Genomic DNA, 24,016 nt, shown 5'->3' with positions numbered 1-24,016 from the left:
CCTCTATTTGTGTCTTGTTCTCTGTTTTCTCAATCTCATTTCGGAACTATTCTTTCCCTGTATTTGTATCTTTTCCAGTATTTCTTCCATTTCTTTCTCTCTGCTTGTCTCTTTCTCTTTCTCTATCTCTCTTTATCTCTTTGTCTGTTTGGTTCTGTATCCCTGTACTCGTATTTTCTTTCTTTCGCTATACTATACATGACTATGCTATGCCCTCGTGGCGTGCCTGGACAGCCGAGTGGTTACAGCGCTCACCTTGGGATCGTGGGTACACGAATTCGAATTCCTTATCGCCAAGAATTTATCTCTTCTTATTTCTATGTCTCTCTTTCTCTCCCTCTGTACTCGCTCTCTCGCATATCAGAGTTATTACACACCACGCCGAAAAAATCGGCGCTCGTGTTCTGGGATTGAAGCAGAAAATGTAGGAAAGGACGAAGAGCAAGAACGGGACAAAGAGACCGCGTGTCGCCTCATGATGATAATTTCTGTTTTCGGCTAACGGGGCTTCTTCGAGCTTAAACAGCTCCGCTGGGCTGCGGCAGTATATTACCACATATGTGTAGAAGACTACATAGATAACCGCTCTCTTGTTCATTAGTTTTTAAGCAGTGCTAATGCAGGCAATCCCGATATCTCTATACGTGAACCCTGTGTCTTCTAGATTACTGAGATGCAGCCTGAAATAAGCGATTTTGCAACATTATTATGCAAAACAGCTTTCTTGACCACAGCATGGATTATACGAAAAAAACTCCGTGTTTTTCTAGCTAAAACTAGGCTTCACCCAACTTACAGGTTGTGGACCAAGTAACAGCTGCACATCTTTGCAGTATATTATATAATGACATTGTTCTATGCCACATGCGTGCAGAGGGGAACTCCTAAAAATTTTTGTCGACCCAGCACTGTCCACTATTGTTTAAACCACAGTACTTGCACAATACAGCAAAAAATAGCAGCTGTAGAGAGGCCTGTTTTTCTTCTATCCCGAAATTAGATTCACTGTAGTGTACCCCAAAGTGCTCTCAATAGAGTGGTGCTGAAGTAGCCGCTTAGAGTAGATTTACCTGGGCACGACATACTTATTCTTCGAGGTGAAGCAACACTCAAGGAGCAGGATAGTTATAACTGTGGTGACGCAATCTCGTAGTAGAAATTGACAAGTCGCGGTTACGAATACAAACGAAAGAACCACAGGAAGGATAAATATCTAGCTGTATGTGGACGTCCGAAAAGTGTGTGATGAAGTTTTCACTAGCCGCTCTAGTGACGTACTTTTTGGTCTGCCTCATCACTGCTGATGGTAAGCTTTTGTACACAACTGTCTCTCTTAGAACTCTTTGCTTTTTTGTGTGTGTTGCGGTCAAAAGTGTATAGCATTTTTTAAAGAGTGATGTGAGTAAGTTGTTTCATAATTGCACAGAAACAGCACTAGAGCATTTACTACTAGCATGAAAACATGATAATGCTCTAGAAGCATTGCAAAATCACTTCCCAATGAAAAAAAAAAGGATTTACCGCGAATATGCTCAGAAGCGGTTCTGTGCAGTTGTCCATAAGAAGACAGTATTATGGTCTTGCAGTTGCATTTTGGGTTTAGTGATGAACAGCTTTCAGTCAGGGTAACTAACATTCACTTTTAAAAATATTTCGTCCATGTTCACAATCACTAACGTGAATTACGCGAGAACATGTAACATTAATATTACTAATCGTTAACTCTACGGCAAATATACATATGAACTTAAACTTCTGCGGTTGTGCAAGTAATGTCCGCCATAAACAGCATGCGACAAAATGGCGGTCTCAGTGTACTAAATACCATTGTTAAACCGACAAGGGTACTCTTTCGAACTCTTGGTAATAATTTTTTCAATACGATGAAAAGAGATTCAAGACTCAAGCAAGAAGAAAAGAGATTCAAGTGATTCAATATTCAAGCAATTAACGTGCTCCTATGTCAGTCACGCGGCCACTTAGGTAATTGTGCTACTTCGGCATAGCACTTTACGATACAGAAACGACAACAATTGTTTTCTGACATTTTGGCGAGACAATATGTGCAATCGCAAGTGCTAACGCAGGCTAGCTCTTTGTAGATGACGTGGCCAAAGAAAAAGCAGAGAGCGGTGGCTCAAGGGCCCAGAAATAAGAGAACGTAATCAAAAGCGTGAGTGTGAAGACTTGTGTAAAAGTCTGATTCTTGGTCAAGATGTTAAAAGTGTATGGACTACACAGGTGGGAAGAAGAACTAAACAGAACATTAGACATCTGCACGGCTTCCTTCAGTATTCATATCATGCTTTCGTGTTTTTTGATACCTTTTAAGAGGAGACGTGGGTCTTGAAAAGTGTGTTTTTAATATTTAGGTAAACAGAATGAAATTATTACACTTATTCCGTTTTTTCTACAGGTTTCAAATCTGCGAATAGATTTATAATAGTTGCATTAGAACAAAAGATATGCTATTTCTACAACGTTTTTTAGCATATTCCCTACTGAGATATTTGGCAACTTCTTTTCGTCAGACACAAAAGCTAAGTATGTGGCAAGATTGCCAGAAACCTGATCTAGCCGATGATGCTATTTATTGTATTTTAATGTTGTTTACGACATGATAATTCTAGATAATCAAAAAGTGTATAAAGCAAAAGTTTTTCACTCATATTTGCAGGCGCTTATTTAGCATTTAAAGTCCTATGAAAACAATAAAATTAGTATCATCGGCTAGACGAGCTCTCTGGCGTTTTTGCCACGTACTTTGTCTTTGTGTTTAACAAAGCAAAGTTGCCAAAAAGTACCGTAAGAAATATGCTCTCAGAAATTGCATATCTTTTCGTCTGATGCAGATAAAAAAATTCTGCTTGAAGATTTGAAATCTGCAGGAAGAAAACTGAATAAGTGTACTAAATTTCATTCAGTTAACCTGATGAATAAAAAAACCTTTTTCAAGACCCACGTCTCCCCTTAAGCTTTGTAAACCCTCCTAGCATTCATCGATACCCTCAGTCGATCTAGACAAAAAATTAGCGAAGCTTGCACTAAATCGCGCAAGGCTCGGACGCAGAGAGCTGGCGGGCATCTAGCTCTTCCTGGCTTTTACCCTCTCACGTGTCTCTTTCCCACTCCTTGCTATATTATACTGCGCATGCCTATGCTTGCTCTCTTTTTTACTTTTTTTTCTGAGTCTGCGAATCTCTGCTCTATGTCTTTGTTCCTCTGTCTATCTTTTTCTGTCCCGGCCGCGGCGGCTGCATTTTTGATGGAGGCGAAAATGTTTGAGGTCCGCGTATTTAAATTTAGGTGCACGTGAAAGAACCCTTGGTGGTGGAAATTTCCGGAGCCCTCCACTACGGCGTCTCTCGTAATGAAATCGTCGTTTTGGGTAGTTAAACCCCAGATATTATTATATATTTCTATCTTTTTCTCTCCGTGTACCCTGTCTCTCTCTTTCCCTTTCCTTCTAGGATTATTTCTATCTCTCTCTCTGTAGCCGTTCTCTCGCCTTCTATATTTTTTCACTATTCCTTTCCTTTCTATTTCTCCTTTCTTTTCTGTATATTTCCTGCTTTCTTTCTCTCTCTCTGTACGTTCTCGTTCTCCTCACCTCCTTTCCCTCTTTCTCGCCCTCTCTGTCTGTCCTCCTCACCCTCACTTCCCCTTCGCACTTCCCCTCGCTATACTACACTATACAAGGATAGGCTATGTTCTGCTAGCGTGCGTGCATAGCCCCGGAGACGCGGTTCGAGACCCGCCTGAACAATTCATTCTAAAAAGACAGCGCGTGCACACACGGACACAAGAAAAGTCAAGACACCACAGACGCCGACTGACAACTGAATAGATGCGCAAAAGAAAGAAGGCACGAAAACTTATCTGCGCATGCCCATGCAATAGGCGAACCTATAAATCCGGCACGCGTGGGAGTCTACGTGGAATAGAATTGTTAAAGTATTTCATTTCATCTCTATGCAAGTTAATCGACGGTTGGCTCACGCATGCGCTACTACTATTCTCGATATGCCGTGCTTCAAAAATCATGCGCGTTTCTTCATTTCTATGCCGGTACAACACTGCGCATACATCGAATTTTGGCGTGCACTTACAATCTCGACAATTTAAAGATAGATTAGAAGGTGAGCCTCCGGTTAGCGATCTCTTATGTTCCAATAATCTCTGGTTAATGCAGCGGCCCATCCGTCTCAACAAGAAATTTTTCCCCATGAATTTTCATGTTTCTCTTGCTCTATCTATGTTTCTTTCTCTCTCTCTCTTTTTTGTACCCGTTCCCTCGCCCATCAGAGTTATTGCATCTCGCGCCGGACTAATCGTCGCACGTGTTCTAGGAGGTGAACAGATGAGGAAGAAGAGGAAGGCGCTAAAGCAGAGGATTAAGAGAGCGCGTACAGGTTCATGACAATGATAATTATCTGTCACGGCAAACCTCGGCAACAACAGCTCTGCTGTAAAACTTCCATAGCGTTTACGTGCCACAGAAATTGTGCAAAGTCCACGGCTTGCCGCACTGTCCACTAAAACTTAACAAGAAAACATACGGGGGGGGGGGGGGGGACAGTGATTAAAATTTATGTCCGGCGTAACCAATATTTGAGCGAGAATTACATGAATCGTCCAGATGATACCAGTGATAACACCGGAGCCGCATGCTTCAGCTTCTGTTAACCATCCGTAGAGTGTGCTTGGGTAGTTATTGAACGCGTGCTAGTGTTTGAAACTGTGAACGGAATACATCAGGCGCATTTAGATATACTTCTCATATGGCTGCGCTCGTGTGTGCATGCCGCCTCATGCAGTTGTAAAAGGGCCTCCCATACTACGAACCCTGAAGTCGCGAATGTGATTGACTAGACGTGTACATCTTTCTAGTTCTTGTTTTAAAGAAATTATAATATATGGCCGATCAAGGTTCTTGGTGACCAGTGTGGCTATTGAGAAGAAACGTATATTGACAGAAACTGAGGCCACCCGCAACGATGATATGATGGATTACGCATATACGTTTCGGCGATGTTCCCAAAAGCCAATATATATTAACATGAAGCCAATAACGTAATTGCTGCTGAGGGAATGGCAAATATTTATTCATAGAGTAATATGGATGAACAGCCTTCGACCAACACAACGAGTATATGTTTGCGTTTACCACTTTTGTTTATCGTAAATAAGTGCTGATTTCATGGGTTATCGGACAACCGTACTCTCACAAAAGATTCATAACATTCAGTCAATAATAACATTCAGTTTGACAATGACATTGACAATGACTTTTATTTTCGCATCAATACAGTGATTGCCGTTTACAACGAAAACATTACTTTAGAGCTGAGCGGTTTTTTGTTTTTTTTTTATTTTGTACAGGTTACGAAGCGGGCGAGACAAAGTCAAGTTGGCCTAGATCTGCAGCACGTCGTGATGAGGGGCCTCGAACGACAATGGAAAGTAGGTGCTTATGTATGAAATGCGTTACTGAGAGAGAGAGAAAGCAATGAAAAGGGAAAGGGGTTAGCTAAATTGCACCAGGTTTTCTAACCTGCACGTGAGGAGATGGACGAGGAGGAGAGTAATAGAGAACAGAACAAGGAAATAGAGATCAACTTTACCTCAACACAGCGATGACACGTATGTCTTCGACGCGAAGATCATCGGTGGAATTTCTCTTGGGTTGCCTTGAGTGCGCAGTCTTGGTAATGGCGGTCACTCAACATGCCCCAGGGCTTTCACCGCCTCTGCATCTGCTCCGTTGTGGGAATGTGACGCGTTAGATGGCGGTGATGGTGGCGGCATGGGTGGTAGCTCATGGCAAAGACAAGTCTGGCGGTCCGCTAGTATGGGACATTCTGGCGACGGTTCAGACTGGGCAGCGGTATTCCCATCAGCGACGGCAACATCGCTGTCGCTTTCTGACACTAATAGCAGCTTCTATTTATATCGTACCAGCCATGCCGCATCATCTGCTTCGGTACGCTCCAATAATTTATCGTTAACGGGCAGCGTATTTATGATGATTCATGTGGTCCATGGTGCACTCTAAATACGGCGACCTATGCAACGGCGCACATTTTCACATTTTTGTGCATCTATAATTTCAAATTTGCATCGATGTAACTTTTACATTCGTGACCTTTCTAAGGTTACAACTGCAAAGGTTACTTTTTGTTTACACAATCTAAACCGGGTAACCCTTACTGTAGGTGCACATTTTCAAATCCTAGTATACCTATATTTTAAAGGTTGAAAAGTAACTTATATAAGTGCAACCCTTATTATAAGTATATAGGAAAATACGTAACCCTTAGTATTGTTCGTGTTAGATACCTAGTTTAAAGGTTACTTGCGGCCTTTAACCCCTCAAAACGTTGCAATAACATACTTGAAAAGCAAAGGTCCTCTGTGACAATCTGTGCTACGTTTTTTCGGCGCATGCGTGGTAGGTTGTATACCGTACACACACACACACTATATATATATATATATATATATATATATATATATATATATATATATATATATATATATATATATACAGCTTTGAAGTAAGGAACACCTCACATGCCGTTCAAGCGTATCTGAAAGAAAGGCCACATACCCAATTCCATTATTGGGCCATGAGCCGCTGGGAAGTGGTTGCAATAGTCGCAACGAACTGCGCTTGCTGCGGAGTCGTCCAGCCAAGAAACAACGACGTAGCGACGACAGTCACAAGAAGGTTCGTTGCAGCTGCCACGCAGCACACCCCACATGTTTCTGCTGCTTAGCTGCGATTCATGGGGCGCACACTACCCAAATATTTACGAATCGCAAACAAATCAGTTAAGAAACGCCGCCATAAAACAGCGTGGCTCACGAGAGCCGTTCTGAATGTTTCAACTATCGGCGCTCCGCACACGCTGCGCATGGGTTGAGCCAGGAGTGGCGCCTTCCCGCCCTCTAGACTTCACGGCGCGCAAAGCAGCCAAGCTCCAATCGGCCAGGAGAACTCTCTCACAGCCGTGGTGTTACTTTCACCCATTCTTTCACCCTTTCTATTTTTAGGCAAGTGAAGCACCGAGGCTGTGTACACATAGGTTACTTATGTTCATCAAAGGTTACTACGCACAGGTTACATTGTGCTTCTTGCGCTGGTAACCTACACTTTGGTCGCACTGTGGGTTTTGTAACTTTTAGACACCACAAAAATAGCGAAAACACAAATACGAACCACTTGTAAGTTTTATAGGTTACTCGCGCCCAAAAGTTACACCATAGGTTACTGTGTTTAGAGTGTAGTTGGGATATTTCCGGACAATCGCTCAGCAGAGTTCTGAATTGTATGGTCCTGCACTACGGGGGCAAACCACCACGTTCCTGCAAACTTCGCTGGCATGCCCTATTTCGTGGCATTTGTGCCACTGGAGTGGCTTTGGTGTAAACAGACGAACCACGGGGCGATATTGTCTTACATTCAAATGTGGTAGCAAAGTGTCACCTCCGAAGACAACCCCTACGCAATCGCCGAAATCGCCGAAAGAGATCGCCGAAATTTCTGACGTCATGACATGACATAATCGCTTCGTCGTAGGTGGGTCGATCCCGGAGGCAGTGCAAATCAAGATGCGGTGGAAAAAGCTTACAATGCCTCCAATCCTGGAGGCATTGCAACACCACGTTAGTTGCAGGAAACATTCGGAAGGGAGGGGGGGGGGGGTACTCGGGACGTTTAGTACATCGAAGAATAAGAAGAAGATGGCTTTCGGCTTCCAGTCGACTGAGGGGGATGCACAAGGGATTCTCAAAGTTTTACTCTGTAGCTGGCATTGCATAATGTAAGTTGCCTTTTCGCAACTAAACAGAACTAGTTAACCGATCGCACATTGCTGAGCTCTACAGCAGAGACTAACAAACATAGCTGGTAAAATGTGCTAACGCAGAAGCCAATGCTTCTCCCTCGGTTTCCGTGGTTTCCGTGCCGCAATCGCAATACGCTCCTCACCCCCGCCTTTTTCTTGACACCTGTCTAACGCATGCGACAAGGGTGTTTCGTATAGATAGCAACGGTTGTGGATCTCGTTGCCACAAATTCTAGACTATCACGAGGACAGCCGTCACACTTAACACAAGAACCTGCACTGCTTCTTCTTTTCCAAGTATATGTGCGTATGCTTCATGCCCGTTATAGACAAGGCTCGAACAACTGATTTCTGTGGCTAACACTTTTGATAAACGCAATATGCAAATTATAGCGCCGTTTTACTATTTTAACAACCACTGCTTATTTTACAAATATGGCAAGCATTTACAGAGATCAATTCCAAATCATGAAATCAGCTGTCAATATTCGATATCAGATATGAATCGCGTTTTGGCATGTGTAGTATGTTAACGAATACATGACTGTCTTTTCATGTCTTTTCTTTTTCGAGATGTCGAGTCTCCAGCACACCCGGCACCTTCTAGTTCGCCCACAGCTGTGCTGCCTGCGCAGCCTACTGACGGGCGGACGTTTATAGCAGCAAAAGGTAAGCGCTCATAGATCAGCAAAATGCCATTCTATGTTCATGTCGCGCGCACAAAAAAATCTTACAGTGGTCGTTCTTTTGATGCGGTAGACTGTGCAATGAGAAGCTTCATTTTGTAGCTACAGTTGTCGTACCCGGTTCTTGTGAAATTCGCAAGATTGATAGAAATCCACGTGTGCGCGCTACAATATTTAAATTTCAAAACCATACTTGAAACAATCTCAGGTATGTTTCCACGACTGAACTTCGATAACCATTCTGTCTTTTTTTTAATTTTTTAGAGATACTTCATATGTGCTGTACTCCAGGGGCGTAGCCAAGTTGGGGGGGTTCAACCCCCCCCCCCCCCCCCCGCTCCCGAAAATTTTCGATTTTGCTTGCGTATATATACACGCACACATACAAACGCACCCACGAACATACATAAAACATACATAAAGTATGGTTGAACCCCGCCCCCCCCCCCCCCCCCGGAAAAAACCTTCTGCCTACGCTTCTGCTGTACTCAAATAAGGCGGCGTGTGCCGTCGCCTCGGCAGATGGCGTGACGCAAGCGAGTTCCGAAACCTTTGGGATGGATTTGAATGTTATACTGTGCTGTTCACAATGAAGCATTGAGTCAACTTAATGCTGTATCACTGAATTAATTGGAGTCAATCATATGCGACTGAAATTGTAGCGGGAGCTGTGAAATGCTAGATAAATGCGAATATAATTTAATAGCAATAGTAGAATGGTAAATGAAAAGTTGTAACAAAGACGAGGAAGGGAAGGCGAAAACATGCTGCAATAAAAAGAGCCAGCTTTTATTGGGGCTGTAGGACATTTGTAAGTTGAGAAAAATTTATTTTTGGGCGAGTTGGTGCTCCTTAACACAAAATGAAATAACCGGCGCAGCCTGACACAAGTGTGAAACCAGACACGCACGCGAGCGCAGACTTGCAGTAGCTTTTATTCCTCACAGTCCACCTATAAGTACACCCGACAGAAACCATTGTCGAGCTAGCACACCTCAATAAGTCGTCACCAAAAATTAAAATATGAAAAACAGCACTCTATAACAATGCTCATCAATAAACTTTATCTCGGTGTTATGCAAAAATATGGAAGATTCACTAGCATTCCCTTCTATTTTATGTGATCAGCTTCGTAAATTTCCCTTCCACCGACTCAATATATTTGCATCCTTCACGATTGGCTCACACTTTGCATTTCGAGCAGTGGGTGGGCAGGTGCCCGCTTGCATTTATTACTGACAACTCATGCTCACGCGTGCGCACATTCACACATCTTTCAGTCTGCCCCACATAGCCTTTACCATAAGATAAAGGTGTCTCATACACTACTCTAGAACTGCACTCTACATATGAACTGATGAGGTTTTTCCCGCACCCTTGCACCCTGTTTCGGTTTCTACCTACGCACGAGCACAACCCTGCGGCATTTATAGGAGACGAAAACACCACCAAAACTCCGTGTTGCTCCCCAACCTTCTTTAAGTAATGGGACGTTTTGTGCACGTAAGGCACAACTACACATTTCTTACCGACATGTTTCCTTCGAGATGGGGCTTTGAGTTTTCGGCCTTTATCTTTTTGAACTTTGCCTCCGCTACTGCAGTTATGACAGATTGCAGGTGCCAGCTTATCGCCGCCTAGTAACCTGTGTGCCAAAGCTTTCCTGAACGGTGTGCGTGCATGACGTCTTCAAGGCCGACATGACACACTAGGAGGCTACAACCCGCTTCACTGGCATCGAGTGACTAGAGTCGTAGGGCAACAAACCCTTTTGAGACTTCAGGTTACGTTTCCAGCACACAACGTTGTTAAGGAAGCTTAAGTGCGATCTCTAAAACTGAATTTGGTTACCATTTGTTAGTTAACGGGTGGAAAATAACCCTTTGTCAAGGCGCTAAAGAAGGTGAAGTACAACCGCAATTACGTCGTCATGCGTGGAAGTCTGAAGCTTTTTAAAAGTACAAGAGAATCATCAACATAACGATATAGAGATAAAGCCTGTTCACGTTCAAGCCATTCATTGACCGCTGTACAAGAACATCATAAAAAAATATTGCATAATAAAGGAGCAACGCAAGAACCTATGCTGATGCCCTACTTCTGCACGTGGAAATCTTCTTTATACTGTATAAAAGTGGAGTTGACGTAAAACTCTACCAATGATAAGAGCCTGTCAACCGTCAACCCGGGAGCATTCTGCCACGACCACTCGCCATTAGATTCAGTGCAACTGCGAACAGCCTGAAACAGTTATGGGTGAGGCACCGAATAAACCAAATCTCCAACGTCAACGGAAAAAAAAAACCATTGAAAATGGCGTCATTCAACTGCAGAAACCTAATAGTATCCTAAGAATATTTCGCCTCAAACGGGTTATTCACAGCAAGGTGCAACAAACATTTGTGCAAAAATATGCTTAGTTCAATGTCCCAATTCCCTCTCTCACTCCCGATCTACCGAAAAGGAATGCTCTCCTTGTGAGTCCTGCCCGTAAAAAAAAATGTTCAAACATTCACGCTTGCTTCTGTTTACAACGGTAAGCAGCTTGAGCAGTCCAAGCTGCCTACACATGGACACAGTCTTCGCAGTTACCCTTGCGGCCCTTACTGACACAGGTTTGAAGTCCTCTTGAACAGCTGCAGTTGCCTTCTCGTAGTAAAACTAAAAGGGCATAACAACAAACGCTCCTTCTTTATCCTGCTGTAGCAACCTGAGGGCGTTGCATCTTTAAAACCGGACGATGCCTAAAGTAGGGTGCTTACTGCCTGACAAGTTGCACGCCTTCTTGACTGTCTTGGAAAGGTAGTCCTCGCCATCCAACGAACACCTTCCTTGGTCCTCTGTCTCCGCTTTCTTGGCGAGCTTCCTGTTGAGGAACAACCATTCATGGGCTTCCAGCCAAGTTCCAACGCGGTGCAAGGGTCCAACACCGTATTTGGGTCTAGGTAGAAATCGAAACACAGTGCAATGGTGCGGGTAAAACGCACCAATTCATATGCAAATTGCAGTGCTGGCGTACTGTATCATACACATTTATCTTTTGGTAAAGGCTATGTGGGGCAGAGTGAAAGATGTGTGAATATGCGCACGCGAAAGCATGACACAAACGGGCATCTACACACCCACTGCTCCGAATGCAAGTGTCAGGCAATCCTGAAGGATTTAGAGATATTGAGCCGGCGCCGCGATTGTCGAGCAAGGGAATTTTGCGAGGTTTAGCACATAAGAAGGAAAGGAACTGACTGGGTCAGTGAATCGTCAATCTTTTTGCACAACACCTAGATGAGCTTCATCGATGAGCGCTGTTAGGGTGTTGTTTAACTTTTTTTTTGTGGTGTCTTGTTGAGGCGCGCATGGTTGATCATGGTTGCTGTCGAATTTACTTATAGGTGGACTGTGTCGAATAATAATTAGTTGCAAGTCTGCGCTCGTGTGTTTGTCTTGCTTCACGTGTGTGTCAGGTTGCGCAAGATATTTCTTTTTTGTGTGTGTGTTGAGATTTTTAAGGTAAAATTATAAGACTTCACCGCACTCTTACAACACTCGGGCATCCGCGTGGGTACCGCTTAAACTGCATAGGGCCGGAAGCCTCTGAAAGAACACATTGGAGTATGTGTCAAAAATCGCAGTTACTGTACAAAATTTTTACGATTTTTCACACGAAGTAAAGACACGACGCATTTTCTGTTTCTAGGAAGCCATATTCGGCAGTACGTATGGGAAAATTATACTATTTTTGATGTATTTCGTTCGGTGCAAAATATAGCAAACAAGAAACTGTAGTGTTACTCCCACGTTTGAAGGATTATATACGATTTCAGCGCGTAATGCTGCAGCTGTGAAAAACAAGAATTTTGCTCCATCTGGAACAAGCGCGGTATTGTGTGGTATATCGCTGCAAGCGCAGCTGCATATCCTTAAGGCACACCGTCTCTTAAAGGGGAGCATATAGAGATGCCCTACTATGTATATTTATAAAACCAAAACAAAAGTCACCTAGAGCCCGGGTTCTATGCGGAAACGACAAAAATTGACCTCAATGCAATGTGTAATATTCTGCACAATTTACATTCAGCTGTCAGATGTTATAATTGAACACTCTTACGACGTTTAAGACGCACAAAAAGGGCTTAAATAACAAGTTTTTTACCTTACTGCTCAGGTGCCACGAAGCTTTGCTGGATACATTTTATTTCATTCTGTTATGTTGGAACCAATCACAGCACAAATCAAGGGGTACCAGAAATATTTCTACATGATGATTTCTTTGAGGTTGGAATAACCATGCCCGTAATCACCGCAAAACTGTTACGCTATAATTCATATTTGGTTGAAGCAGCGCACACGGGATGAGGACGAAGAAATAGGAGCACATGACATGAACAGTGGTAAGCGCGACTAGACAGGGACGAAGAAAAAAAAAAAAAAACAGACAAGGACACAGCGCTACTTTCAACTGATTTTATTCTCGCTCAAACCGATAAATATATACCGACCTAGCGGAAACAACACAAACAACACATGGACAGTCAGTGGGTATATCGCTGAACCGAAACATGTGTAAAGGGCAATATCACGACATAGCAAAAAATCAACGCGACAAGGCAAGATATTGCAACTCTTTTTTGAGAAAGCGAGAGGGAAGGCTGGCTTACGCGCATTTCTTCTAATCTATTAATTTCATAGGCCTCAACAATTTCTCTAGTCATTTTACTATGCGCCTCATGCAAGATAGAGGATGTACGTACGTGTAAAAGGACGTACGTTGGTCAGACCGGCAGATGTATCAACCAGAGACTGAAAGAGCATCACTATACGTCACAAAAGCAATCTCATCATTGGGCTTTCATTGAACTGTGGCTGCATGCCCTGTTTGAAAACACCTCTATCTTGTATAAGGCGCATAGTAAAATGACTAGAGAAATTGTTGAGGCCTATGAAATTAACAGATTATAAGAAATGTGCGTTAGCCAGCCTTCCCACTCGCTTTCTCAAAAAGAGTTGCAATATCTTGCTTTGTCGCGTTGATGATTTTGCTACGTCGTGGTATTGCCCTGTACACGTGTTTCGGTTCAGCGATATACCCACTGATTGTTCATTTGTTGTTTCTGCTGTGTCCGCTCGCTCGGTATATATTTATCGGTTTGAGCGAAAGTTAAATCAGTTGAAAGTAGCGCTGTACCCTTGTCTGTTTTCCTTCTTCGTCCCTGTCTAGTCGCGCTTACCACTCTTCATGGATTCAAACCAACTAGCCCGCCAACGTGTTTCAGCCAAGCACAGGACAGCCGTTGAGCTTGTGTGTTGCTGCACATTGCTCAGTCTTAGCTCTCGTATTTAACTCGACAGCGTTAAAGCGCTCATTTCGCAGAAATTCCGATGCCTGTGTCGGCGCCGACATCGCTGGTTGTGAGCAAAAAATCCGCGTTGTTTGTGAGCGAAAATTCTAGATAACAGCAAATAAATAAACAAATAAAAATTATTGGTCCTGGTGAGTAGTAAAACCTAGGCCTTCTACGTGGCAAGCAGGCGTTCTACCACGGAGGCACGCCAGTGCTTGCAACTGCTTTCGTAAACACGCTATAAGAATGTCATATAGGGGATGGAGTCTTCTTAAAGGGCCCCTCAGCAGCAACTGTGATTCCCGTGATGTCTACGTAGTGCATACTCTCGATTAGTCCACAAACGCTGAATATCAGATGTGATGAATTGTCTCTCGCCTGATTTTCCGTGCTGCCGCCCATCTCTTCCTCGTTGCCTCCCATGACTAGCGTGCGTGGTTTTTGTTGTTGTTGTCCTCTCTTCATGGCCCATACCCATTGGAGGGGATCGGCCGGGTAGTTGCTGAATTCATCCTATATTTTCTGCATGGTGTAACTCCTTGGCACGCTTTTTCTTTTTATTTATTGAATTCAAGTGCCAATTATGAGTAATGAAAAAGTCAGTGCCCATGGAATTTAGCAAGATATTCTTTTAGTAGCAATGATATATTCCTGAACAGCAAGGAATACATCCCTGTGGCTGTACCCCAGGGTTGTGCCCCCCCCCCCCCCCCTAAAAAAAAAAAGAATAATGGGTTCTGATAATCCCAGGCCCAGCTTGCGAACAAGTGGTGCTAGTATTCTTTTCCCGAATGTGTTGAACCGGCGACATGATATGAAAAAAAAATGCCCAATCGTTTCTTCCTGATTACAGAAGAGGCACAGAGAGGAGTTCACTAAACCTGATCGATGGAAAGTTAGCTGACATCACTTCATGTTCTGTGTTTCCGACCGCGCAAACGGAGATAACAGCACGTAGCCGACAAGCGTGAAATCTTGATAGGCTCAATCGCTCAGTGCTGACATGGTACACGTGCTTTTAAGAAATAAGTGGCGAGGGGGGGATATTGCCGCAGGAAACCACTCCCTCGTCTTCGAACGCGGGGTGGTGAGGGCCCTTTAACTCACGTATTATTGCTACGAAAAAATTGCGCAAAATAAACAGGGACAGGGAAGACACACGCACAAGCGCAGACTAGCAACTAGCAGACTAGCCAGTTGCTAGTCTGCGCTTGTGCGTGTGTCTTCCCTGTCTCCGTTTATTTTGCGCCGTTTTTCGTAGTAACGGAGTACCAACTCGCCCAGCGCTCAGACCTTTTCACGTAATATTGCGTGGCAGAATCATAGAATCACACCAGGCGTGACAAAGAGTGCAATGCGCAACGAATGGGTGGTTTAAAGCTGCCCAAACCATTACAACGCGTGTAACTGCGCAGGTGCGCGTGGCACTTTACGGACGCGTAGTGGGTAATGCGCCAATTTGCGATATCAAATATTACGGCGTTGTGGGAACTTAGCTACTGTACATCCCGCAGGCATTCTAGAATAGCTTGAAACGGCCAACGTTACGCGCACAAATATTTTGTTTTCTTGCGGCACGGTTGAAGGGGATGTGCACGGGGCCCGATTTCGCTATCGCATTCTACTTACGTTTCAAGGCGAAGCTCAAGCGTCCTCCAAGTTTTCTTTATTTCTGTATGGCTGCAGTCAAATGTTGTATCGTCTGCCAATAAGTCTGCAATTGCGTGACGAATAATGTTGACAATTCCTTTCGCCAGTCCATTCGTATTGCTGGTGCCCGAATTTTTTGAGCTTCACTCGACTGCCTTATTGGACGCAATTTGCAAGAAACAACCTCCATAGTGAAATATTCGCTTCAAGTGCTCCTCAGCTTTGGCGAGAAATGGAACGTGTCTGACTCCCCGGTTGTGTCAGCGCTGATTATTGTGAAAAATATTTGCAGTCGCCATTGTGTTAAAAGGCTCCGTAGTTGGCACGTAATAATACTTTTCAGGCGCTTGGGTTTCGCACTCGCCTTCAATTCTTCAATGCATTCTACGTAACGTAATAGTTAGGTGGAAAAGAAGTGCATAGTTTTCTAAACGTCGTGTCTCAACAAATGGTAAGCATACAACGCGTATTTTCTTCTAAAATACAGGGAGTGGAGGAGAAGAATATGACAACGACGACGATTATGCGGGCTCAAGAAAGATGGGCTTTGCTAAAGGTGAGTGCTCTGATTTTCACTTTGCACTGTTAGTAACCACCTACAGAGAGCAGAGGAAAGATATGCACGTGCAGTCAGCTGGAAAAGTATTACAAAACGCGGATTGCTTGTTCAATACTTCAAACATTCGTTCTTGCTGTGCCCACAGCTGGGGGACGAAGCCTGTTGCGAAGAAAACGCTAGGAAAAAAAACGCACTATTTTTTTTATTGAAATAGAAAATAAATGGATGAGTTGTCACCATTGCTTGGTGACGGCTACCCCTTTCCACATAGTTGTTAGGATAACAGAATAAATTAAAAAATATATATATACATATATACTGTCCTACAAGTTCAAGAACTCAGTTGCCATCGCAAATATTAGTGTCTTCAAAAAAACGCTGGAGCACTTTCATTGCTTTGTGGTTTATCCTAGTCGGCCATGAGCCTAGTACTTTCGCTAAGGAAAACGTTCGCTCAGAGTCCAGCGTGTGAAGTTCCTGTTAGAGTCGCTGTCTATGTGTGTCGTGCTTGGGACAGTCGAGCAACAGATGATGCACATCCTCGTCGTCGTGGTCGCACGAACATGTTGACAATGATGCACGATGAATCCGAAATAAGAAGTGCTTTGTGTAAGTGGTTCCGAGTCTTAGGCGATGAATGAGTTTGTCGGTATACGTCTTGGGAGCTGGGGGTCTAATTGGCACTCAAGGTTAGGGTCAACAGCGTACAAGATCGATTCCTTTGTGCTGTCTGGGAACCAGGTGGATAAACATAATTCGCGTTTTGTTCCTCGTAAGATTCGGTCTATGTCACATTGGGATACAGGAATGAGCAGGGTTTGTGTGTAATGATGAGCGGCTTTGCCAACTCATCTGCCATTTCATTTCCCTTGATTCCACAGTGAATGGGAACCCACTGAAATGCCACGTGATGACCTGACTTCGTAGCTTCTGAAAGCTCAAGATCGCGTATACTATACGTATATCTATTTTTCCTGAAGTGGCATTTTTTAATGTACTGCACCAATATCTTCACTCATCCATCAACTATCGTCGCCTTAGAAAACGTGCAATATCGGACGTGTCAGTGAAAAGGGATCTTAACGTTCGTATGGACACAGGTTTGGTTTCTTAGCGGCTAAAGTGTCTTCCTGCTAAAGTAGATAATGCGGAGGCACCCGAAGGTCGCGGGATCGATCCCGGCCGCGGCGGTCGCATTTCGATGGAGGCGAAATGCTAGATGCCTGTGTATTGCGCGATGTCAGCACAACATAAATAAAACCAGATGGTCGAACCTGCCGGGGAGCTACACAACGGCGTGCCTCATAATCATATCGTGATTTTGGCACGTAAAACTTCAGATATTGTTATTATTATTATTATTATTATTAGACACACGGGTTACCCTTGCGCCCTTGCACGTTATTTAGGTGCACATTAGAGGATCCCAGGTGGTCCAAACAATTTTTCACACCTTTCTCCTATAGTCGTATCCGGCTCGTTATCTTGTTTCCGCCGTACGATAATAATTAGTTTGGGTGTCTCTTTCGATATTTCAGTAAGCGTGCCGTTGTCCAGCATCTACAAGTATGTAGATAAAGCTCGGGAAAGGTCGGTGCCTCATCGAGGGCGATGCGGTGTACGACGCAGGCCACGTTGTTGAATGCGCGCTCGAGGCCGTCTACGGAGATCGCATCACCGTCGCAGCTCTCGTCCTGCAAACAAGTGCGCAAGTGCCACCTTGTTACACACCCCCCTGCCGATGCCCATGATCGCAGTTTGTCCCGTAATGTTGGTTCAGTGACAATGATATTACGTCGTAGTTCATATTAACACCGCACAGGGCCGTCGCATGGGTATTAGAATATAAAGAAATAGTTAATCGCTGATTATACCACGCACAGGGCCACATAGATTAACGTGGCAATGGCAAGCTGGGTCGAGTTTCACGCCACGCAGCCTAACGAAAAGCTTAAAGAGCTCCGCTTTTAAAAAAGTGTCTGCACTGCCTCAGGTGAAAACTTTTAGAAAATGTGCACTAAACATCGGCAACAGGTTTCGCTTATGAATTTATGATAAGCAGTCAGTTAGGCGCGCGCTCGGCTTCGTAAGTAAAATACGTATGTACTATCGTGAGCAATAGAACTCGAACACGCGAGCGCGTGTCTAATAGCCTCGAACCCTACAACGGCTGATTCGCAGCGGCCGCTGTCGGAAACAAAGTGGAAAGGGCGCTGTGCTTCCGCTAGCTATTGACACTCCCGCCTCGATATCGTTGCTGCAAAACGTCAGCTTATAGTGTGTCAGTAGCCGCTAGCGGTGATATGAATTCACATCAGTGCGCACAGCCACACCGATCAGGCTATGCAGCTGGTGAGATATCAGTTGTGACGTAGCCTGCACTGATGCACAGGCCATGCTTCCATTATAACTAGGTGGTGTTGGCTGAGCATTTTGATGTCTCTTTTTTTTATTTTCCTTTTCGTGCAATTTCTTTTGGCGTTATCATTGCTAGCGGCCGATGGCACGCAATCAGCTGCCATTTCGCAGCAACGCTAGCGAACCGGGAGTGCCAACGGTCAGCAGAAGAGCGCCCCTCCTTTCCCCTCTGGTTTCGGCAGCGCCATCCACGTATCACGTTATCTCGGTTTTGAGGCTATTCGCCACGCGGTCGCGTGTTCGAGCTCATATTGCTCACGATAGTACGTACACCATCCAAATGCAGCCGTAGTCTCAGATATCCTGCGCCGATCAGCTGAGCTCACGAGGCGCGCTTTCCTGCGAGGCGATTCGGAGGCCGCGTCGTCGGCTTCTTGTCTAGGGGCCTTCGCGGCAGGTTTTGGGACGGCACCGCACCTGGTGTAAGTCGCCTATGCTTAGAGCCTGCGTGAAATAAACGGCTGAAGTATTGGCGAGGCGCTTAAGCGCGGTCACAAGCTTACCTAAGAGTGGCGCATACGGTGGGTAGCAGAAGTCACTGTCCGCAAAGTGCTTGCTGCACGCGGTCGATGAAGGCGTGGGGCGCTTTCCCATTCTGAGCTTGACTATCCACTTCTTCTTCAGCTTTGGGTCCTTAGGATAGCTGTGAAAGCTTTTCACGAGCGGACGAAGTACACCAAGGCACAGAGCAGTACTACCATTGCGCCGCACTCGCCGCGGAGACAAGCGGCCGCAATTCTAAGAAACAAAGAGATGTAGTTCTAAATGAACGTTAAACGCAGACCCGCGGTCGTTCGAACAGCGTCAGTAGCGACCATACGCAAGATAACCAATTGAACTGGTTTTTTTTTTTGTTGAGATTTACCACAACGGTGGTTTCAACACGGCGCTGGGCCTACGCAGCAAGCGCGCGAATCCCCGCTCTGACGTCATACAGGCGCCGTTCGCAGCGCCGCCAGGGGGGTGAAACTTCCTATACCATCCATGGAACGCGATATTCGCTGGCAGCGCCGGACGAACGCCTGGTGTTTGGGGGCGGTACTAAAACATGGCGGCGCATTGCTGACACGCACTGGGGGACGCCATCTTGATGAGGACTGAGGAGTGGTTGGGGGGGAGGGGTTAGCACCAAATTCAATTGGGATGCACCAGCAAGCCAAATTGAGCGAGTGGAAGGTATTCAGATGGCGAGCGCGCGAGCTTCTTCCAGTTGCGCAACCCGCCACATGATCAAAACGGCAATCGTTGCGTTCTGATGGATGAAGGTTTACCCATCCACCTACTTTTGCACCACTTATTCTAAGTAAGACTGTTTTTGTTTACGTCTACACATGAATTAGACAAGAATAAAGAGCAGAGTTTGTTTGAATGATTTATTGCCTAAACATACCATTCATACAGTAAAAGCACAACTTGAATATTTTACGCTACTGCTGCAACCGCATCCTGATATGCCGTGCAAGCGTAGAAAAACAGAGAGCAGAATGCAGATCGTACCTTTCGTCCGCCGGGATCCTAAAGAATTTTATGCCGGTGTGGCATGAAGAATTTCGACACCCTCAGCACAGCACGATTTGTGATAACGGCGCGAATCCATTCATGCGTCTGTTTCGCTGAAGCTTGAAAGGGTTTCGCCAGTTTCCTTGAAACAAACCTTACGGTGGTACAAGCGGCCTTTGGGACACCGTAGGCCGTAGCACACATGGGCGCGCAACAAGAAACGCCCCTTTTTCGCCGTGAGAGATAGGACGGCGCAGTTCCCGTTTTACACTCCGGGTGGCGCTCGAATTTTCGCAACCTCGAACTGCAACCTTTAGATTCACTTGCGTATTAAAAACTCCGGAGTTAATAAGTAACCTGGTAATTACTATAAAATGGAACAACAACGTTCATTTATGTTCGTATGTAGTACAGCCCCCAAACATTAGGATCGCTGCGGTCACGGGACAGAAAAACCGCGAAGTTTCATCCCCCTGGCGCCGCCGTCACTCGCACGCCAGGCCGATACTGCGTGAAAGACGGCTTGGATGTGGACAGGTCATCAAAAGACCTCGCGGCCACGTCTAGGACAGGAGGCATCACAGATCATTTCTTCGTAAGAGGCATCCAGGATTTTCACCAGTGTACTATATATACCTCGCACTTCACTACACTCAGACTCCTCATAGCCGCGATCACGAACGGACCCGATTAACAGTCCTATCCAGCTGCTAATGCTCACTGATCACGGTGATGATGACCTTGTTCAAGAACTGTCAAGAACCCTTTTACACATACACACGGGTTAGTGATAACGGACAAGCATAAGCATAACAACTGTAACTATAACGTACGTGCAGTGCGCCTGCGCGTGCCACTCGGCTGTGTATATATCAAAGGAAACTTTCCTGAATGAAGCTTAGTTGCAAGTAACGCCTGTCTTGTGCATCTGTGTTCCTTCTTTGTCGTGTTCGGATTCGCGCTATCCAGTACTCAAAAATATAAGCACTACATATCAGCTTACCGCATCTGGTGTTGGCAACAGCCATGTTGCTGTTAGTATCGTTACGCAACAGTAAACAACTGGTTATATAATACATATGCGACTCTTCATCACATGAGTGTGCGTATACCACTTCCACATTTCTCTAGCGTGATTCCGTAACGTTTGGACCAATGTGAAAAATTACGCCACAGTCACCATCCCGCGCATGCTCCGCATAACATCGATTTCCACGGTGCGTGGGATCTGCCGAATTTTTTTCATGTTCTAGGTCGCAGATGGCGGGGCCCACGTTGCGCAGTTGAACCTCCGAGTGAAGAATGTACAGGTGGTTTGACAATGTGGTATTATGATCCAGAGAACAAAACCTGCGCTGCTCACGAAGTTGGGAACTGCTTCAGACTTGGGTTTTTCTTCTGTCGAGTATGTGTGGCGTCATGTATGGGTAAGGAAACATTACGTCGATTCAACGTACATTTTTAGAATATTCGGCGTCACAGGAAGTTACATATACGCACCTTATTCAACGTTCATAACCGCTTAACCCAAAATGCGAACTTATTTGATCAGACTCTTGATCAAAAATGTCTGCCACATTCGTTGGTACGAATACAACGCCCGCCACATCGACGCTTCTGAACTAGAGTGACGAACCAGTATGTTTCAGCTAGTGGTATTGAAATTTATACAAAGTACTCACCAGGCGAAGGAGTAGTAGGTCTCATAGACACCCACAGAACGATTGCTTTAGGAAAATAAATATAACATAACTTGGATTTAACACCTGTTAGAAAGTCCATATAGATTAGAAAAGTGGTTTGTGAGTAGAACGTAAAGCCTTCCAGATCATAGAACAGCACTGGCAGTGGTGTTACCGCAGCCGTGACTGTAAGGTCTGGTCGTGGTGGCTGACATTATAGCATGTGCCAAACGGTGAATTTTCCAGAATCTTTTTTTCAAGCGAAGCTTCTTATAACTTAGGGATTTCAGTGGCGGCGGCGGCATAGTCTGCGAAAAACCCGCGAGTGTACAGTGGCCGTATTCTCAAACGATCGCCAAAGGCGACAATCGCAAAAGTATCGCCTTTGGTGCGCGCTCATTGGCTATTGAGGAAGCCCGGAAAAGTGTGGGCGCCATCTAGTATATCCGTCGACGTGACGGTGCTCTACGGCGCCCCTGACATGCCTGGAATAAACGAACACACCTTATCACCGTCGGTTGGTGGTGAAGTCTAGAATTTCAGTGACATACACGGTAGCTTCTATTATTCAATCCTCGTTGGATTTGCACAGCATTTTTAACGCTGAAATTCTCAGCGAGCATTATGTTGGGGTGTTTTCAGTACTCGTTCTTTGCCAGCGCGCGTTTTTTCGTGGTTTGAACGTTGAAGGAACATCAACCGTGCGTTGCTCGCGTGGTTTGTCACGCGCCGGCAAGTTGTTGAGATGTTGAGACGATGTCGCTGCGGCGGCACACTACAGTAGAACTCTCTGAGTACGCCGCGTTAAACTATCAACGTAAGTACATTTCACAAAAAGTTGCATTCTCTAAGTGTTATACTGTGCATTAAACAATTGCACAAAAAAACGTTCAAAGCACTTTCAGCACGTCCTATATTTCAAGTAGCCAAAGCCAAGCCCGGCCACTGCGTAGAAAGAAGCCAGTATACGTTCGAAAATGCCGCACTCGGGTCACTCTGCGCTCGTACGCTCTTGCGTTGTGAGACATTCGCGACACCAACGACGAGTGCAACAATGACGTCACAGGCAAGTGTTGCTTCAGTTATTGAACGCATCGGATTCTACGTCACCAAACGCAATACTATCGCCTTTCGCGACCGTTTGAGAATACGGTGCCAGAAATGCGGTTCTGAAGCTGCCCCGCCCACATGCTCATTTGTATGCGCTGTTTTCCAATAATAGACGCTCTCTCGTTCGTGGGCTTGTCGGCAATCAGCCGTTTCTGATATGGCAATCTGATGCTTTATCGAAGTGATTTGTAATTTCACGTCGCCACAATGTGTTCTTCCTTAGATATGAACTCATCGTCGCCGTCGTTGCCTGAAGCATCAGAAGTGTTCCGTTACTAAGCACGTGGGTGAAGGTCCACTTCTCGGCATCGAGGAAGGAAAGAAAATAGGACGGAGGATTGCGCAATGCCAAAAAAGAAAGAAAGAAAGAAAGAAAGAAAGAAAGAAAGAAAGAAAAAGAAAAGAAAGAAAGAAAGAAAGAAAGAAAGAAGTAGTACGACAGGCGAGGGCACGCGAAACGTTGCTTGTCGTCATGTTCCTGATATGGCAGGGGCTCCTTAATCTTTATCTCATGTTGCTCTTCTGTGATCAATTCGACTTGATACGAAAATCCCAGCAACACAAACAAACCAAAAAGCTGTAATCATAATGTTGAGTAATTATAGTTCAATGTGTACAGTTATAATTTTCCCGCACAAATCACTAGTGCCAAAAAATTAGCTCCAGCACTTATGAAATAGTTGCCACAGTACTACAGTTGGCCTGCCGAGGGGAGGCCAAGCCCCTCCTTAAAAAATGTAGGAGGGGCCGGGCCAGCCTTGCCCCCCTGAATTTAAGCCGTCTGTACCATGCGCGTTTGGTGTGATAGCGTCAGTGCTATGAGGTTTCCTGGCGTCCTCGCACCGCACTTGAAATTGGCCCAGCACGATGCGGCAGCGAAGGGCGGCTGTCGGCTGGTAAAAGCGTGCACTGCTCTTAGAAAATTACACCATTTCCCGCTAAGGGGACCATGAGGCGATGCGAAGCCGGCGCACTTGCACGATCGCGTTCCGTTGGCGTTCTTTGGGCATGCTACCGCCCTCGCGTCGGTAACGCGAAGAGGACGCTACGCGCGTCTTGTCTTCCCTCTAGCCTGGCCGTTATTCTCACAGGGCAAGCGGGAACGCAGTCGGCAGGCGTGCGAGAGGGAGGCAGCGTAGGAGAGGAGAGAGAGGGGGAGGGATACGCCTATGCGCTGATGCTCATCGCGGCGTTGCGCAGGATATAATTTCGGCATGTTCTA

The 24,016-nt window shown here is 45.2% G+C and overlaps 1 protein-coding gene across 1 annotated transcript; it reads left to right on the top strand.

Moving 5' to 3' along the window:
- Positions 1-933: 933 nt before the first annotated feature.
- On the top strand, positions 934-21,429 carry LOC119373748 (uncharacterized; the record flags this gene model as incomplete). The annotated part of the gene is given in 5 exon segments (XM_037643814.2): positions 934-1,306; positions 5,383-5,463; positions 8,424-8,519; positions 16,013-16,081; positions 21,256-21,429. Coding segments are annotated over 5 exon segments (505 nt in total), but the record flags the coding sequence as incomplete, so codon positions are not given.
- Between the last annotated feature and the right edge of the window lie 2,587 nt (positions 21,430-24,016).

The sequence above is a fragment of the Rhipicephalus sanguineus genome, chromosome 11 (assembly GCF_013339695.2).
Source record: "Rhipicephalus sanguineus isolate Rsan-2018 chromosome 11, BIME_Rsan_1.4, whole genome shotgun sequence".
NCBI lineage: Eukaryota > Metazoa > Arthropoda > Arachnida > Ixodida > Ixodidae > Rhipicephalus > Rhipicephalus sanguineus.
Note: the sequence above shows the minus strand (reverse complement) of the source record. Positions and strands in the feature narration are given on the sequence as shown.